Source organism: Poecilia reticulata, chromosome 6 (assembly GCF_904066995.2).
Source record: "Poecilia reticulata chromosome 6, P_reticulata-male-v2, whole genome shotgun sequence".
Classification (NCBI taxonomy): domain Eukaryota; kingdom Metazoa; phylum Chordata; class Actinopteri; order Cyprinodontiformes; family Poeciliidae; genus Poecilia; species Poecilia reticulata.
Window position 1 is genome coordinate 13,705,733 of NC_088835.1, and position 12,138 is coordinate 13,717,870.

At 37.3% G+C, this 12,138-nt stretch overlaps 2 protein-coding genes across 4 annotated transcripts in view; both read right to left on the minus strand.

Moving 5' to 3' along the window:
• Positions 1-7,199, minus strand: part of LOC103466256 (NADH-cytochrome b5 reductase 2) — a 24,813-nt gene extending 17,614 nt beyond the window's left edge. Inside the window, exons 1-7 of one of the 2 annotated variants that reach the window (XM_081607985.1) lie at positions 7,115-7,199; positions 6,273-6,451; positions 5,940-6,141; positions 5,828-5,854; positions 5,657-5,747; positions 5,369-5,502; positions 4,561-4,704 (exon numbers count right to left, since the gene is read on the minus strand). In XM_081607985.1, coding sequence (XP_081464111.1) covers positions 4,561-4,704; positions 5,369-5,502; positions 5,657-5,747; positions 5,828-5,854; positions 5,940-6,141; positions 6,273-6,374 — 700 coding nt within the window. In that variant the 5' untranslated portion in view covers positions 6,375-6,451; positions 7,115-7,199. Of the gene's footprint in view, positions 1-4,560; positions 4,705-5,368; positions 5,503-5,656; positions 5,748-5,827; positions 5,855-5,939; positions 6,142-6,272; positions 6,551-7,114 lie in introns of those variants that run through there. The other variant, XM_081607984.1, reaches the window with a different exon arrangement.
• Positions 7,018-10,695, minus strand: LOC103466254 (ovochymase-2). Of its 2 annotated transcripts, XM_081607991.1 has the most exons (6): positions 10,079-10,695; positions 8,488-8,709; positions 8,319-8,416; positions 7,577-7,674; positions 7,300-7,472; positions 7,018-7,210 (listed from the first exon to the last, which is right to left on the minus strand). In XM_081607991.1, the coding sequence occupies exons 2-6, from the start codon at positions 8,555-8,557 to the stop codon at positions 7,029-7,031; spliced, it is 621 nt and encodes a 206-aa protein (XP_081464117.1). In that variant the 5' UTR covers positions 8,558-8,709; positions 10,079-10,695; the 3' UTR covers positions 7,018-7,028. The 2 variants fall into 2 exon arrangements, with proteins under 2 accessions (XP_081464117.1, XP_081464118.1); XM_081607992.1 differs by lacking the exon at positions 7,018-7,210 and having other exon boundaries at positions 7,265-7,472; positions 10,079-10,688.
• Between the last annotated feature and the right edge of the window lie 1,443 nt (positions 10,696-12,138).

Below are 12,138 nucleotides of genomic sequence, written 5' to 3' on the forward strand. Positions count from 1 at the left end.
AGTCATATGTAAACCGACTGAAACTGATTAGAGTACAGTTTATGGAGGGTCCAGATTGCAGAGATGAATAAAAAGCTAAACTTGCTACAATCTTTGCCTCACTTGGCTTCTCTTCACTTGGCCCCAGAGCTGGACGATGAATGCAACCTAAGAAGCATGATGTTCCATTTGGATGATATGTATGGATTGTGAAATTTGATTATCTTTTGGCATTAAAGCTTGTTTTTATATATAACCAAATCTCATTATTTCTCAATTTACAATGAGTGGTTCTGGTCGGGTCCTGAAACTGGTTAATGAACATGGGTGGTGAACAGAGACAGAAATGAATGAACTCCAACATTGAACAAGATGCTAAGATGCTTAAACTCCTCCACTTGGGTCAGGAAAATCTTACCTGACTTTTCAAGCTCAAGACCAGGGCTTTGGATCTGGAGGTACTGATCCTCCTCCCGGCCGCTTCACACTCGGCTACTACTACTACTACTACTGCTCCAGTGAAGCTGTAGATCACGACATGATGAAGCCAGAAAGGCCACATCATCTGCCAAAAGCAGAGGCGTGATCCCAAGGCCACCAAAATGGATCCCTTCAAAACCCTGGTTGTGCAGAACGTGGCCTCGGACAGAAAACCCCCAAATAAAAAAAATCTAATCTAATTTTATTTATATATCACATTTCAACAAGGCATTTCAAAGAGCTTTACACCATAAAATTACAAAAATAAAAAGCTATAGAAACAGCCAACAACTGAAACATTAAATTTTCTCGCTGCATATCAGATTGTTAATTAATGTTCCATTAATTAACGCACGGCTCCCATCTCGAGTCATGCGATGAGATGAGACTATTTCTAGTTAGAACCTCTCAACCTCACACACCAGCTCAGGCTCCCACCAGAGAAGTGACTTTCCATGCCCAGTGATAAAACGTCCATCACACAGGGTCAGAAAGCCAAGATCCCCTCCCTCGGCATTCTAAAATCTCACATTGCACCCAACCCTTTTGGCCCACCCCACAGGTGGTGAGCCCATGGGAAGGTGAACCCACTTTGGGCTGAGGCTGGCCAGACTCCATGTGTTTTGGCAAGCACCAGGTGCTTGCCAAAACACATGCTTGCCTAACCCTATAGAGACTAGTATAATTATTTAAAAGTGATTTTGAGTCCATAGGTCACATGACCTGGAAGCTATTGAAGAAAAACACTCAATTTTGACCAAAAATAATCTTAAAAAATGAAAAATGGCTAAAAATGGAAAACAAAAGTTTGTGCCTCATCTATAGAGACTAGTATAATTATTTGAAAGTGATTTTTAGTCGATAGGTCACATGACCTGGAAGCTATTGAAGAAAAACACTCAATTTTGACCAAAAATAATCTTAAAAAATGAAAAATGGCTAAAAATGGTTAACAAATGTTTGTGCCTCATCTATAGAGACTAGTATAATTATTTGAAAGTGATTTTTAGTCGATAGGTCACATGACCTGGAAGCTATTGAAGAAAAACACTCAATTTTGACCAAAAAAATTCCTAAAAAATGAAAAATGGCTAAAAATGGTTAACAAATGTTTGTGCCTCATCTATAGAGACTAGTATAATTATTTGAAAGTGATTTTGAGTCCATAGGTCACATGACCTGGAAGCTATTGAAGAAAAACCCTCAATTTTGACCAAAAAATTCCTAAAAAATGGAAAATGGCTAAAAACAGAAAACAAAAGTTTGTGCCTCATCTATAGAGACTAGTATAATTATTTGAAAGTGATTTTTAGTCGATAGGTCACATGACCTGGAAGCTATTGAAGAAAAACCCTCAATTTTAGGTAAAAAATTCCTAAAAAATGGAAAATGGCTAAAAATGGAAAACAAAAGTTTGTGCCTCATCTATAGAGACTAGTATAATTATTTGAAAGTGATTTTTAGTCAACAGGTCACATGACCTGGAAGCTATTGAAGAAAAACCCTCAATTTTGACCAAAAAATTCCTAAAAAATGGAAAATAGCTAAAAATGGAAAACAAAAGTTTGTGCCTCATCTATAGAGACTAGTATAATTATTTGAAAGTGATTTTAAGTCAATAGGTCACATGACCTGGAAGCTATTGAAGAAAAACCCTCAATTTTGACCAAAAAAATTCCTAAAAAATGAAAAATGGCTAAAAATGGTTAACAAATGTTTGTGCCTCATCTATAGAGACTAGTATAATTATTTGAAAGTGATTTTTAGTCGATAGGTCACATGACCTGGAAGCTATTGAAGAAAAACACTCAATTTTGACCAAAAATAATCTTAAAAAATGAAAAATGGCTAAAAATGGTTAACAAATGTTTGTGCCTCATCTATAGAGACTAGTATAATTATTTGAAAGTGATTTTTAGTCGATAGGTCACATGACCTGGAAGCTATTGAAGAAAAACCCTCAATTTTAGGTAAAAAATTCCTAAAAAATGGAAAATGGCTAAAAATGGAAAACAAAAGTTTGTGCCTCATCTATAGAGATTAGTATAATTATTTGAAAGTGATTTTTAGTCAACAGGTCACATGACCTGGAAGCTATTGAAGAAAAACCCTCAATTTTGACCAAAAATAATCTTAAAAAATGAAAAATGGCTAAAAATGGAAAACAAAAGTTTGTGCCTCATCTATAGAGACTAGTATAATTATTTGAAAGTGATTTTGAGTCCATAGGTCACATGACCTGGAAGCTATTGAAGAAAAACCCTCAATTTTGACCAAAAAATTCCTAAAAAATGGAAAATAGCTAAAAATGGAAAACAAAAGTTTGTGCCTCATCTATAGAGACTAGTATAATTATTTGAAAGTGATTTTGAGTCCATAGGTCACATGACCTGGAAGCTATTGAAGAAAAACACTCAATTTTGACCAAAAAATTCCTAAATAATGGAAAATGGCTAAAAATGGAAAACAAAAGTTTGTGCCTCATCTATAGAGACTAGTATAATTATTTGAAAGTGATTTTTAGTCAACAGGTCACATGACCTGGAAGCTATTGAAGAAAAACCCTCAATTTTGACCAAAAAATTCCTAAAAAATGGAAAATGGCTAAAAACAGAAAACAAAAGTTTGTGCCTCATCTATAGAGACTAGTATAATTATTTGAAAGTGATTTTGAGTCCATAGGTCACATGACCTGGAAGCTATTGAAGAAAAACACTCAATTTTGACCAAAAAATTCCTAAATAATGGAAAATGGCTAAAAATGGAAAACAAAAGTTTGTGCCTCATCTATAGAGACTAGTATAATTATTTGAAAGTGATTTTTAGTCAACAGGTCACATGACCTGGAAGCTATTGAAGAAAAACCCTCAATTTTGACCAAAAATAATCTTAAAAAATGAAAAATGGCTAAAAACAGAAAACAAATGTTTGTGCCTCATCTATAGAGACTAGTATAATTATTTGAAAGTGATTTTGAGTCCATAGGTCACATGACCTGGAAGCTATTGAAGAAAAACCCTCAATTTTGACCAAAAAATTCCTAAAAAATGGAAAATAGCTAAAAATGGAAAACAAAAGTTTGTGCCTCATCTATAGAGACTAGTATAATTATTTGAAAGTGATTTTTAGTCAACAGGTCACATGACCTGGAAGCTATTGAAGAAAAACCCTCAATTTTGACCAAAAAATTCCTAAAAAATGGAAAATAGCTAAAAATGGAAAACAAAAGTTTGTGCCTCATCTATAGAGACTAGTATAATTATTTGAAAGTGATTTTTAGTCGATAGGTCACATGACCTGGAAGCTATTGAAGAAAAACCCTCAATTTTAGGTAAAAAATTCCTAAAAAATGGAAAATGGCTAAAAACAGAAAACAAAAGTTTGTGCCTCATCTATAGAGACTAGTATAATTATTTAAAAGTGATTTTTAGTCAATAGGTCACATGACCTGGAAGCTATTGAAGAAAACATTCTATTATTTAATATTAAAATAATTGAAAATATTGTATGACTTTAGAATTTAATAGATGATATTGAGTTTCATGTAAAAGCATGAAATAGCACTTACAATTAGTTATTTTCTTTACAATTCAAGGCATTTATTAACATTCTTTGACAGGAAGGTTTGGTACGGTAATTTGTTGACAGTCCCTAAGTGAACCTTCGGGCGCTGCGACCGGGAGCTGTGGAGAACCGCCGGCCGACATTAGCGTTCATAAATCGGATCAACCGTCGTCTAAACGCCGCTACTCCCCGGAGCTCGAATATCGAATATCCAACTTGAAACTAACTTCACTGCGGTCATAAACGTCTACCTCTAGGCGTTTTTGTGCCACTTCTTATGTCTCTTTCTGACAATGTGTATTATCACAACTTCCTCCCCTGCCTCTAAGTTTGCTAGTGTCCGAATCCTTTCTCCGGTCCCATAGCTACAAAATAACCCCCAAAAATAATCAACACCGCCACAGCGTACTAGGAGTTATACTGTTATGCCCTGTAAGGTTTTCTTGAAACAAACATTTCAATTTTAGTCTTATTTTTATAGAGAATTATACAATAACACTGTTCCAGTGTTTCTAAGAGTTGCAGCATGTTTCTCACCTGGAGGAAAGGATCCTTTGACCCCACGGTACCTGACAGCAAAGCCACGCCCTGCTCTATTAATGTCAGAGGAGAAGAGCAGCATTGCATTCTGGGAATTCTGTAGAAGCACTCGAGGTGGTAGTAATTTGCCGCAGAATATTGCTGTAAACAAAAACGCAGCACACAAAATTAAATGGAGTTTCATCTATGTTGAAATTGTTTCACCTGTTTTTTTTAATTATTCAGAATAAATGGTTCCTCAAATAAAACCAGAGAAGTAAGTCTAAGGACGAGGACTAATTAGTTATTGTGCCACATTCAGTATTGCTTTCCGGCCAGTCTTAATATCACCTCACAGCTGCAGATGGTACAAGCTTTAAATTAAATGACCCAGTCGATCATTTCATACTAATTGATAGACTGAGATTGGATCGGACTCCAGTTCTGTACTAAACTGGCTCAGGTCTCATTTGGCACACACAAACTTGTACTGTCATTTGGTCAAAAGAATAGAAAAAGAATATATTCTGAAAATACTGAATGATTGCATCCTATATGCATTTCTGAGTACCTTGCCTTGAATGAACCATGTCATAAGATACCTTACCGAGAGTGTTACGCTTCCCACCTGTTTAACAAATTCCCTGAAAACCTAAGATGTGCAGAAACTGTTGGTTCCTTTCAGACTGACGACATTTTTGCTAGCTGCAGCATTTTAATATTTGTTTCTTTCTATGCAATTCTTTTAAGTGTGTGACATATTGAGCAAAACCTAAAAGGTTAGTTCTATTTTTCGTTTAGCCTTTAATACAGTAACAGGACTCACCAACAGTCCTGTTCTTTGATCCTGAAACCGTGAGTCGGTCGAAGTGACAATACGAGCTATTTTCCACATCAAAATGATCAAACTCTAGCAGAATGCTGTGACCTGGATGAGCATCGATGCTCCACAAACACAACCTGCAGAAGGAAGCACAAGATATTTCATTTTGCTGTTGACTAATTCATTTATCTTTCCCATATCTTGATACCAGTTTCTGACAACAGTTTACAGCTGTTGCTTCAGTGTGACAACTATTAGCGTTCACGCTTTCTTCTGAAAGGTTTCACTCACTGGTTGTTGTCATAGTAGGTGTCAGGGAAAGCGGGGTTCCTGATCAACCCTTCACTGTCCGATACCGGGCCATCTGTCACACTACACAGTCCTGATATATACATTGATAAGATCAGTAGATGTTGTAAAATAAGCATGAATAAAAATTGCAGTGATGAGAGAAAAAGTTACCTGAAGTTGATAGTTGTTGCTGCTCAGCTAAAGCAAAAGACAAAGAAGAAAATGGTATGAAAAGAGAAGCTTTGATTTGACTCCATCATATCAGGTAAATATCTTGGCCTACCCTCCCTCATCTTCTGCTTGATCCAGGGCAGAAGCAGCTTGACGTCAGTGAAAATTCCCGGAGATCCTTTCTTTGACGGATGCCGGTTGCTTTTTATTCCCCAGCTCCGACCGCATCCTTGACCCCAGGAAGTTATTCCCAGCACGATCCAACGGTCGCTTCCGGGCCCTGCCTGACATACCAGAGGACCGCCAGAGTCTCCCTTGGGGGAAATTATAAAGCAGGAAGAGGAGGGAAGACATTGGGAATGAGACAACTGATTCCCACTGCTCTGGCATATGATGAAAGTTGAACAGATGCTCAGATGTTAGAAGCAGAATGAACCACTTCTACCTGGCAGGCGTCTCTGCCTCCTCCCTCAGCTCCAGCACACAGAATTGTCATGGCTGGATCGAGGAACTTTTGTTTCTGTTTTGGAAATGAGCTTTTGATCATCAGTTGGACATATTTACACTTGGCCTGATCTACCAAACCCAGGTGGACTTCTCTCAGGACTGCAGGAATGTGTCCTCCTTCAAAACAGAAGAAGATATTTAGCAGAAAAACAAGCTGCAGATGGCTTTTAAAGCATTTGTTACACAATATCTTGCAATGAAGCATTCAAACTCCTTGAACCTTTTCACATTTTTGTCACATAGCAACCACATAGTTCAATGCAATGTAGCGTTTGATTGTAAAGTGGAATTAATACAATACACAACTTCCAATTTGATTAAAACATAAAAAGTCTGAATCTAATAAGCTCTGTTTACTGTGATAAACCTAAATAAAAGCCTGGGCAACAAATCAGTCCAACTGACAATCTGCAGAAAGACTTGATAATTGCTTTTCACAAACGCTCTCAATCCTATGCAAATGAATCTCAAAATTTCAAAATTCAAATTATGAATTTGCAAAGCTGATAAAGATATTGTGCCAAAAGACCTGCAGACCTGCGTTTGTGTAAAGCAATGACTCAGAGGAGCTAAATGCACGTATGCACAGAAAGCCTTTATAGTTTAGTCAGCTAATTTAGTAGTCATGCATCATTTTCATTCCACTTTACAAATATGCTCTGTTTTGCATCTGTCTATTTTAAAAAAATCCCTTCTACAAACACAATAAAATAAAATGTCCATGGATTCCAATATGTTTGCAAAGCACTGTAAGAGACAAAAAATAATAATAATACAGACTTTCCCATGTCTTTCCCCAACCAGCAACAACACATTTAGCCGATGACGGGATTTTAAAATCAGGTAGAGGCAGACATATTGGCCTGACACGAGCTCCTGTTAAACACAGTCACATGTCAGCAACAAACAAAGAGGCCACCGCTAAAGTTATTTAAAGTATGGGACTCAAAAGAACGAAAACCTGCCCATTGCGACGTGACGATCCAGTTCCACCAGAGCTATGTCATAATTCATTGGACATGCGTGGTTGTAGTTCTCATGGGTTAACAGAGACTTGACTGTGAAGACTTGCTCATCTTTGTCTTCTACTCGCAGGTCAAACTCTCCCACCAGAACCGTCACACTACTCAGAAAGACACTAGGCAGAAAAACAAAAACAAAAAAACAACAACGAATCCTTTTTGTTGCATGTTTGTGTCATGTCATACTGGACTGACCACAGGTACCACTGGATCTTGGTACTTTGATAAGGATGGGAAGCAGTGTGCCGCAGTCAGTATCCAGCTGTCGGTCAGAATGGCCCCTCCACAGAAATGAGAGCCTTTATTCTGTATCGATACCTTAATATAAAACACACACACACGCGCACACACGACAGATTAAAACATTTGCTACAACATTTTTACATTAAAATGACTTGAAATAAACCCTTTTAAAACTGGGATTGTCTGGATGCACCTCGATTTTCTGTGCATGTTTCGGGTGAGCACAAATCACAGACCTGTGAAATTGTTTCTGGCATTGCTAAACAACCACTTTATCATGTTGACTATTAATAATCATTACTACACCAATGTCCTCCTATTGAATTCATCAACTACAGTAATTGTTCACCCAAATATTTCCTAAATGGATTAAAACAATGAAGACGCCATATATGATCCCGCAACAGCTTTCGGAATTTGTCAATAAAGTTACAAACCAATGTTTTTCTTACTTCTCATTGCAGCTAGTTGTGCTACGAGGCCAACTCTAACTTGTACAGAAACAGTAACCACACACAGATTTGGTTCTGTTTTCCTTCTTTTGCAGTGTTAAATCTTTTCAAAAATATGATACCAATTAGATTATTTGATTACGTTTGAGAGATTTCAGAGACAAAAACATTTTGTTACTTACCAGAGAATGATTAAGACACATTTCTGAGGAACACATTTAACTGTAAACATCTTCTAAATAGAAAACCTAAAGTTAAACAACTGACCAGCCACGGGTGGGATCCATATGTAGCTTGGGTTCCTCCGACCACCCTCAGGAATCGACGCTTTGGGTTCACCGCCGGAGTAGATCCACATTTTTGATCTGCAGAGAATAAAGGAGTCATGCAGTTCTGGATTTGCATCTCTCAGTTTGGATTGAATCGTAAAACTCACCTTTCTGAACAGCCTGGATGCCAGAGTTCATCCAAAAACAGACGAACAACAGAGCAGGGGTGGACCTCATCACCGACACAGATGTGCAGGATCAGTTTGTGGAGCTTCGTTACCAGGCTGGTAAATGGCGGCGCTGGTTGTGAATGGTGAGCCCAAAGCTGCAGAGATGGGATTTTGGACTCCCAAAGTTAGTTGTGTTTTGTTAAAAGGAGAACAGGACACCTGTTGTTAAAAGAGTCAGGAGGAACAAACAGACATGAAGAGAGGATCAAGTTGTTGTTGGAGTCAAATCAGTTTTCATCCAATAAAATTGTCCTTATTCTGAGTTTGCCATGGTAGATATATCTAAAGATAATGTGTAAACACCTCACATACTGAATATTTTGCTGAAAACATAGTAAATAATAAAAAAAATAAAAAATTACCAGGACAAAATGTAGTTTTTAAAATTAAAATCACATGACACATTCTCATGAATTATTTGGAAATGTATCAGGGCTTAAATTGGTAAAATACAAGGCACCTTCTTGTATTTCATTAATTAGGCAGAAACTGCTCTTTCTGGCGCTCTTCCTGCAGGAAATCACTATGTTTCTCCATTGAGCTTTCAACAACCTGAGAAGTAATTCCTATGATGATCTCAGCAGTTGCTCAGTTCCACCAGGTCTTTGCCAATTGCTGTTGCCACTAGTTTGGAGGAGCTCAGTGAGGGAGTGGTAGGGGAGGGAGGCATGCTCTTTAAGGAGGAAGCTCAGTTTACAGACTCCTAAACCAAGGAGGAGCTGCATGAACAAAAAAAAAAAACGCCACTCTGTGAGAGCGAGCGCTTAGACACAAATGGTTGCCACGGTAGATTATAGAATTTCTCAAACATGCATGAATGAATCAAAGTGACACTCTAGGAATATTTTTTTGATGAGGGAATAACATTAGAACATAATGTAAAGCTCAAAAAGTCGATTTTACATGTTAGCTTCCCTGTAAAGAGAAACAAGTGAGCATCAGCTGAAGCAAGAACCTTGTACTGTGCTAACTATGCTAATCGCTAATAGCAACACTTATCGTTTATAAACATCAGCACCTAATGTTCTTGACCTACTTATCAAACTTCAGGAACTTGGTAAGATTTATAACTTAGGTAAGATTTTCCACAGCTCGTTAACTGTATCATTCAATAGCTTAATAACAATATAGATCTGTACTTAAAAAAAACAACCAAATAAATGTTTAAGGAAAATATTTAAAGTTGGATGTTCTGATCAGAATTCAAAAATATCTGAAGGAGAGAATCTCTATATTATTGTACAGGGCATGTTGGAGCAGGGACACGTCAAACAGGCAGGACACTGACACTCAAGGACCGACTGGAACTGGACACTGCTATCAAAGGTCATAAAACAGGTTTGTTTTTTCTGGTACCTTTGTTTGTCTCTGGTTTACAGCAGTTCCTGTCTAGCTTATTAAGTCTGACCTTTGAGGCAAGGATTTACGAGTGAGTACTGAAAACTGAGACCACACCACACTTACCCTACTGTTAGGTTGGAAAAAAAGAGACATATTACAAACTCAGCACAAAAAGCTGAAATCTTACCTGCAGCCCAAAAGGAAGCATCAAATCCTTTGAGAAATGTCTTTGTAGTTACTGTCGAAAAGAGCAAGCCTCTTGTCTTCTTGTCCAGTTAAAAAGACAAAAATGTGGGAGAAGTTGGGAGGAGAAATAAGATAAATACCCGCTATTCTGTTTCTGTTTTTTTTTACTGCAACAAAAATGACAAAATCCTTCAGAGACTGTACTTCAAATTCTGTTACAGCTCTCTGGGTTTCCACCTTCATTCCAAAGTTCTTTACATAAAAGTAAAAGTGTTGATTTCATTTTGAAGCTACATTAGGCACTTGAAGATGTAACCTTTTCTTAAAAAAATAAGCTAAACAAAAAAAGCTTTATAAGAACTGCTTATAAAGTTGTAGTGTTAACTTTATAATACGACCTGCACGCTGATGAGCAGTTGCACCCTTCTGTTAACAATCACAGTGCTATTAACTGATTTTGAGATATTGTTCTAAACGATTCTCCACAGCGTTATCCCTGACCTCTCTGGTGTATTTCTGTCTTTATGGTGCAATACTTCACACTTGATTTCATTTAAAGGTTCTAAAATTAAAGGGATTAATACAAAAGAACACAATCCTATGGTGCATCATGTTCCCTCCAAGTCCTATGCACAACTATGTTGCTCTACGTCACATAAAATCCTGTTAAAATCAACGGTTTTGATAGCAACAAGAAAATAGGAACGTTTCAAAATTGTTCTCGAGGTTGTAGCATCTTTAAGAGTAGATTTATTACTTTTAGTCACTTTAGTTTCTGCTCTAATAACACCATTATGAGGGCTTGTCTAAGCAAAGAGAAAGCAGCCAACTAGCTCAGTGTTTTACAAGAACATTTTACGTAATTGGATCATTTATTACTGCAAAGCCTACGCATTTAAATTCAGTGGACGCATAAAAAACCAGCACAAAGATCTAGTCAGAGATTATTCTGTTGCTTTCTTTGCCTCTATGATTTCACTTCAAACCCTCTAAGCCCCCTGGTTCCTGTTTATGCTGCCCAGCGGCCCAGACCTCACTGGGTGTGCATGGTTAGATGTGACTCACTGCTTGGCATGGTTGCTGGGCCACAGTTGTCAGGGATTTGTTGCCAAGCTTTGCTGGAAGGAGAAACAACTGCTGATTGTTTGCCACACGAGATCTTTTGCTCCACAGAAGCACTGCTCATCATATTTTTACAGTGTTCGTACAAAGTTTCTTTTTTCATCCTGGAGGGACAAAATGCGTCTTCCATAAAACAAGTCTGGCTAGTTTTTTTTTTGATTAACCGTTTGTGTTCCGTTTTATTAAGTATCAGATTTTTTTTTTATGCTCTTCTGTGTTAAAAACGTATCAAAATCTGTGATATTCACATTTCACAGATATTCAAAGTTGCAAAGCCCCTTTACAGGCCTTTCAACAAGTGAGGAGAATAAATGTGGATCTTCTTAAATCCAGGGTTTTAAATATCAGAATACGATAAAAGTCATATGATTTTATTAAGTCAAAAACAGTTAATGCAAGCTAACTGTGGCTCTTTGTCCAGGGTGCCATCACCCAAGGGGTTGTCAGTGGTAATGAAACATAAAAAAAACAAAAAACTTTCCATTGTATTGCTAATAAAGTTTTGGGGCGTCCATTCAAAGGGAAGCAGCAACCTCTTGTGCCTTGCATGATGGTTGTGCCCCATTTTACTGTTCTTTTTAGAATACGAGTTATCTCTGGTTTAAAATCCAAAATACTCAAATTGTTGTGTCAACAGTTACTTTTTGTAAAGAACAAATCCAGAGCCTGAAGGGAAGAAGAATACAAGGAACAAATGAAGGCTACAAGTAGCCAGCAAAGAAGGGACACAGAAGGAAAAGTAACATTTAAAATGAGGAGTGTCATCTGAAAATGCACCATTTTACATAGTTTTCTTTATCCATACTTAGCTAGATGTGGAAAGCCACTACCTGATAGAAAACCAATTCATAAGACTTTCAGATAAGTATTAACCAACTCAGGCATTTTAAGAGAATCTCTAAAATGTAGAAGTACTCCATAACCAATGACCAGGCTCCA

Bases quoted from the DNA above. Each gene is read 5' to 3' on its own strand.
- LOC103466254 (XM_081607991.1), bottom strand. From the start codon at position 8,557: ATGAGGTCCACCCCTGCTCTGTTGTTCGTCTGTTTTTGGATGAACTCT. The intron at 8,417-8,487 runs GTGAGTTTTACG...TATTCTCTGCAG, and splicing joins CATCCAGGCTGTTCAGAAAG to ATCAAAAATGTGGATCTACT. The intron at 7,675-8,318 runs GTCAGTTGTTTA...TTTTATATTAAG, and splicing joins ATGGATCCCACCCGTGGCTG to GTATCGATACAGAATAAAGG.